Below are 6,000 nucleotides of genomic sequence, written 5' to 3'. Positions count from 1 at the left end.
ATATGTAATAATAATGGTAATAATATTGATCTCACATTTACACAGAATTTCAGGCCTGAAAGGTGATTTTATACTATCAAGTTCAAAGGTCATCTAGTCCAACCCCCTCATTTTATAAATGAGGAAATTGGGGGGGGGGCAGCTAGGTGGCACAGTGGTTAGAGCACTGGCCCTGGATTCAGGAAGACCTGAGTTCAAATCTGGCCTCAGACACTTGACACTTAACTAGCTGTGTGACCTTGGACAAGTCACTTAACCCTCATTGCCCAACCAAATAACAATTTTTTTTTTTAATGAGGAAATGGGGGGCAGCTAGCTGGCGCAGTGGATAAACCACCGGCCCTGGATTCAGGAGGACCTGAGTTCAAATATGACCTCAGATACTTGACACTTACTAGCTGTGTGACCCTGGGCAAGTTACAACCCCCAATTGCCCTGCAAAAACAAAACAACAAAAAAAAGAGGAAATGGAACATCTGAACCTGTGATAACAAGGGCAGTAAGTGGCAGAGCCTGGAATTGAACTTACTAGCCTTTTGCATACTTATTATTGCATTTTATAGGTGTGGAAACTGAGACTCAGAGAGGTTATGCGTGACTTGCTTGTAGTCAGTCATATAGCTTAGACGGTATTGGAACAAGAACACTGGACTACAAGTTTACTGATTTTTCCATTATGTCATTCTATTAGCTCTCTGAGGGGAGGGACCATTCCTTCTCCTTTTATAACCCTGTGGAACCTAGAGTCTCGCACAGTGAGCACTTAATACATTATTACACATGAGGGTAGCACTGGTATCCTTGACATAGCCATTGGTGGATGTGAGACATGACTGATAGACGTGAGGCAGAGGCAGAGATTCCCCTCCTCCCAAACGCTCCCTCTGTGGATAGTAACAAGAAAACATAAGTCTTGGATTTTTCTAAGAAGATGCTGTATTTAACCCTTTCTCTCCCCAACCCACTCTTTCTGTTATAGAACAGAGGCCTAGGAGGCCTCTCCTCCTTAAGGCAGATGGTATAGAGGTAACAGTACAGAAGTCAAAGACGAGGCACTTAGGTTCAAGGTCCAGGGAAGGAAATTGGGGTGCTGAGAGGTCGGGGCGGGGGCTCTGGTAATCTGAACGAGATGAACCAGGAGAGCGATTTCCAATCTGCCTTTTTCCAGTCAAAGCCTATTTCAGACCTTCCAAAGAAGTTCTCAGCTACTCTGAGAGCAAATGGACATTACACATGGACAAGCCCAACTCTCCTCTCTCTTCTCTGTGCTGTCACTGGCTCTGTTCAGAAGGCAGCAGGTCTGACTGAGGATAGAGTTCAGCTCTAGGCTGAGACCTTGGACCCTGGTTCATTTCCCTATGATCCCCTCCCCATTGACCCCGGGGGCTTCCTTCTTTTTTTCTTTTTTCACATACCTAGACAGACACTGGAGTACTGAGACTCAGTGTCAAATGCACCATTGGTGAATGCAGCAGCAGGAGAATCCCCAGTCACAGAGATAGCCTGGGGATTAGTGCAAGATTCATATGTAATGATCAAGTGAGGAACAGCAGGCAGAGGTAGCATATCCCTAATGATGCTCTGCCTGGTTCTCCTCTCTTTACGCTGGAGAGGAGCTTCCTCCCTTCCTGCTCCTTCCACCCGGGGCCCCAGAAGCTCCTGCTAATTCAGAATGATCCTTTCCTTTTCCAGGTGCCCAAGGCTGGGGAGGAACAAACAGTACCTGAACCCCTCCCTGTTCTTATTTATAGATCAGCAGGTCCCTTTTCCTGCTGCCCTCCCACTAGCCTTCCCTACAGAGTGTAGCTGAAGAGGCTCTCCATTCCTCTAATCTGCAGAAAATAGTCTATAAAGCTGGCAATGAGGGTGGGAAGTTGGGATGGGCTTGGAACTCCTTAACAGGTGCCGCACTTTCTCTTCAAAGCCTACTCCTTGTAGTTTCCATATTGGTTACTGGCCCCAAAGGAGTGGTAGGATGGGGATTTCAGCCCTGTGCTCTGGCCAGCCTGAGCTGAACTTCTCTGGCTGGATGAGGGTAATACCCTGCTGTTGATGGCCAAGTCAGGTGACTGGAAGCACTTGCTTTCTGTCTTTTTGTGGGAGGCATGAAGGATGGGGACATGGGTTGGTGGTGGGGAAGGGTCCCCTTCTTGAGAAGGCTTGACTTTTGGAGTGTGTTCAACAAGGTTTCAACCTTGATCACAAGATAGCTTTTGGGGAAGGGATGGGAGGGAAATAACATGACATAGCAGAGGGTCAGAGATCCACAGCTCAGAATGTTTCCCAAATCCACAATCTCATCCCCCTAGGAAGTTGTTTTCCCCTCTTCTTGAGAAACCGAGGATTCCCAGTCTGTGTTGGTTGGGAGGGGATGGTGGAAAGATTCAATACTACCTCCCACCCCTCTACCACAAACGGATAGACTTTCTCTTAAAAAAAAATTATGTTCCATGGTCTGTGCTCCCTACAAAGGGCCAACTGGTAGTAGAAGGCTTCTCATCGGGTGAACAGACTGCTCCTTCCCTTGCCGCCTTTCCATTTCCTGATGAGGTATTCCACCTCTGCCACCTAGGCCTGGACCCCACCACCCTCCACAACCCCTCCTCTTAGAAATCCTTCCTTTTGGGTGCCCAAAAGGCTAAAGGAAGGGGGGGAGATTACAACACTGCCACCTATTCAGACCCCACGCTCAGGTCCATAGGTGGGGAGATGGCTCTCAACAGTGTTGGGTAGGGTGGGAGGGGGTGCTGGCTTGCTCCTCCTGTTTGTTCGTATTTCCCCTTGAGTGGTGGGCAGGAGTGGAAGAGCTGCAGGTCAGGAGGCAGGAATCAGTCAGTTCTGGCTGGGCACCCTTCTGACATCATGGCATGTTCAATTGGCGACGGTTCCACATGCCCCGCTTGGAGTGGTATCGATGGAAGAAATTCCTAAGGGAGAGACGTTCCACTTCTAGGCCAGCCTGTAGAATTCTGAGGAACAAAGAAACAGGATAAGCCAACATAAGTGGCAAGGAGATATGGGGAAGATCTTGGGGTCCTTAAGAAGATGTCCCCATTCACAATGAGGTTTACTTCCCCACATGTATTCTTTGATCCAGTGATGCTGGCCTCCTGGCTGTTCCAAGAACAAGACCCTCCATCTCTCAGCTCCAACCCATCTTCCAGAGGGCAACGGGACAGATGGAGGACACTAAGCTCACTGGAGATGCTTAGGGTCACCCTTACTGGCCTTTTCTAACCCTTCCCTCTGTCCTGGGCTTACCCTAACCAATCTCACCCTCTGGATACCCCTCTGGCCACAGGAAGGGGGAGTCTGTATGCCCCACTGTGCCTAGAATAGAGCTGATATAATGGAGGGGCAGAAAACTGGCCTTGAAGCCAGGAAGAAGGGGTTCAGATCCTGCCTCTAACACCTACTATCTATGTGATGCCAGGCAAGTCATTTAACATCTCAGTGTTCTAGACAACTTTCCAAGACTCTAAGTGGTGGAAAAGATGCACTAGCATCTACACTACACTAACAATGGGAGTTTCCTCATCTGGAAATTCTTATGTCAATGAAATCGCAGGTCTAGTCCCTAAATCTATATAAAAGATAGCATAGAAGGGGGCAGCTAGGTGGCACAGTGGATAAAGCACCGGCCCTGGATTCAGGAGGACCTGAATTCAAATCCAGTCTCAGACATTTGACACTTACTAGCTATGTGACCCTGGGCAAGTCACTTAACCCTCATTGCCCTGAAAAAAAAAAAAAAACAAGAGAGAAAGAGAGGAGAGGAGAGGAGAGGAAAGGAAAGGAAAAAGAAAGATGGTATAGAATTTGACTAAATTTTGAAAAGATAAGTAGCCCAGCAGTCAAGATCTGGCAGACAAGCTTCATGTCTCCATCTCTACATTTCCTGGTTCTACCTCCATCTACATCCCAGTTTGGAGTGCCTGCACTACTTCCTCCTTTCTCCTTCCTGTCCTCAATTATCAGGGCTAGGGGTGTGTGCATGTGCCTGCCCTGCTGTTTTGTGTTGGAACCAGATGGCATCCATATTTCAATAAGCCTTAGAAGCGTCCCTGGGCCCAAGAGAAAGGCAACAAACTGGTCATAGGCAGGAAGAGATGCATCACCTTCTGCTCTCTCAAACAAGTGTGAAGCAATGGTATTTTCTATAGGGTGTCCCAGAAATCTTAGAGCGCTGCACTAAAGCTTAAAACTAAACTAATATTTTGGGGATACCTTGTATAATGCTTTCATCAGGTTATTCCTCTACTCAAAAACCATCAGTGGCTCCTTATTTCCTACCATGCCAGTCATTTAGTCAGTCAATAAACATTTATTAAGTGCCTACTATGCACCAGGCTCTGTACCAAAAAAGGGCAAAAAATAGTCCCTGCTCTCAAGGAGTTTACAATCTAATATCAAGTATGAATTGTCTAGATTTGGCATTCAAGACTCTCCATGAGATCATGGTGGCCCTTACATGTTCTCTTGACTCCATCAGACCAGTTCCTTCACTATCTCAACACATTGTCATCACTTTTACTTGCATGCCCTTGGTTTTCCTCAAGCTGGAATGCTCTCATTTCTCTCAAGGCCTAGTACAAGTCTTACCCTTCTGCAGGAACCCTTCCTTGGCTTCCCTCTAGTTTTAACGTCTCTTTCAATTCTTTGTCCTCCTACCGCATTTACTTTTACCGCATTTACTTTTATGTCCCCCAAACGAGAGTTTTATACTCTCTTGCATATGATGCAGTACAATTAACTAGAGAGTCTGCAGTGAAAGCAGGGACTGTTTACTTCTCCAACCAAGCAATCAGAAAACACATTGAATGCCTATAGGCCCAAAATGATTTTAGAGAATATAAAGAGCTTAGAGGGATAAAGTGTACACCCAAAGTTTAGTAGAAGAGATAATATACACATGAAAAGAAAACTGACAATCTACTTCTCTGCAGGATAAATAGTAGAGACTTGGGCATCATTCTTAATGTCTCACTCTCTCTCTCAGTATCCCTGTCCAAGCTGTTGCCAAGGACTGTCAGTTTCACCTTTTCAACAACCCTCCAATAAGCCCTCTCCCCTTGGACACTGCCACCACTCAGGTGCAGGTCCTCATTACCTCACACCTGGGTTATCACAATTGCCTGCTGGCGGGTTTGTCAGCCTCAAGCACAGATCTGTCACCCCTACCCTTTATTCTTTTTTTTTTTTTTTGGTGAGGCAATTGGGGTTAAGTGACTTGCCCAGGGTCACACAGCTAGTGATTGTTAAGCATCTGAGGCCGAATTTGAACTCAGGTCCTCCTAAATCCAGGGCCGGTGCTCTATCCACTGTACCACCTACCTGCCCCCCTTACCTTTTATTCTACCCTTTATTCTTTACCCTTTACCCTTTACAGTGGGTCCCTATCGCCTCCAGGATCAAATACAAAATGCTACTTGGCATTCAAAGCCCTTCACTACTGGGGCAGCTAGGTGGCGCAGTGGATAAAGTGCCGGCCCTGAGTTCAAATCTGGCCTCAGACACTTGACACTTACTTACTAGCTGTGTGACCCTGGGCAAGTCACTTAACCCCCACTGCCCCACAAAAAACAAAAAACAAACAAAAAAACAAAGCCCTTCAGTAACTAGCCCCCTCCTACCTTCCTACACCTTACTTCCCCACACATATTCTTTGATCCAGTGACACTGGCCTCCTGGCTGTTCCAAGAACAAGATGCTCCATCTCTCAGCTGTCCCCCATGCCTGCTCCAACAACTGACCTCCCTGGCTTCCTTTCAAGTCTCAACTAAAATCCTACTTTCTATGTAAAGCTTTTCCCAGCCTTAATTCTGTTTTCTCTCTATTCACGATTTCCTATTTATCCTGTATATAAACTTGTTTTTTATTGTTGTTATTCAGTCCAACTCTTCATGACCCCATTTGGGGTTATCTTAGCAAAGATACAGGAGTGGTTTTCCAGCTCATTTTGCAGATGAGGAAACTGAGGCAAACAGTGTTAAATGACTT

At 46.4% G+C, this 6,000-nt stretch overlaps 1 protein-coding gene across 1 annotated transcript in view; it reads right to left on the bottom strand.

Moving 5' to 3' along the window:
* Positions 1–2,753: 2,753 nt before the first annotated feature.
* B4GALNT3 (beta-1,4-N-acetyl-galactosaminyltransferase 3) overlaps positions 2,754–6,000 on the bottom strand; it is a 151,894-nt gene continuing 148,647 nt past the window's right edge. Inside the window, exon 20 of the mRNA XM_043968259.1 lies at positions 2,754–2,969. Within this exon, the coding sequence (XP_043824194.1) occupies positions 2,861–2,969 (109 nt within the window). The 3' untranslated portion in view covers positions 2,754–2,860. The remainder of the gene's footprint in view (positions 2,970–6,000) is intronic.

Source organism: Dromiciops gliroides, chromosome 5, assembly GCF_019393635.1.
Source record: "Dromiciops gliroides isolate mDroGli1 chromosome 5, mDroGli1.pri, whole genome shotgun sequence".
In the NCBI taxonomy this organism is placed as follows: Eukaryota; Metazoa; Chordata; class Mammalia; order Microbiotheria; family Microbiotheriidae; genus Dromiciops; species Dromiciops gliroides.
The sequence above is the reverse complement of the archived record's forward strand: the minus strand, read 5'-3'. Positions and strand labels throughout refer to the sequence as shown.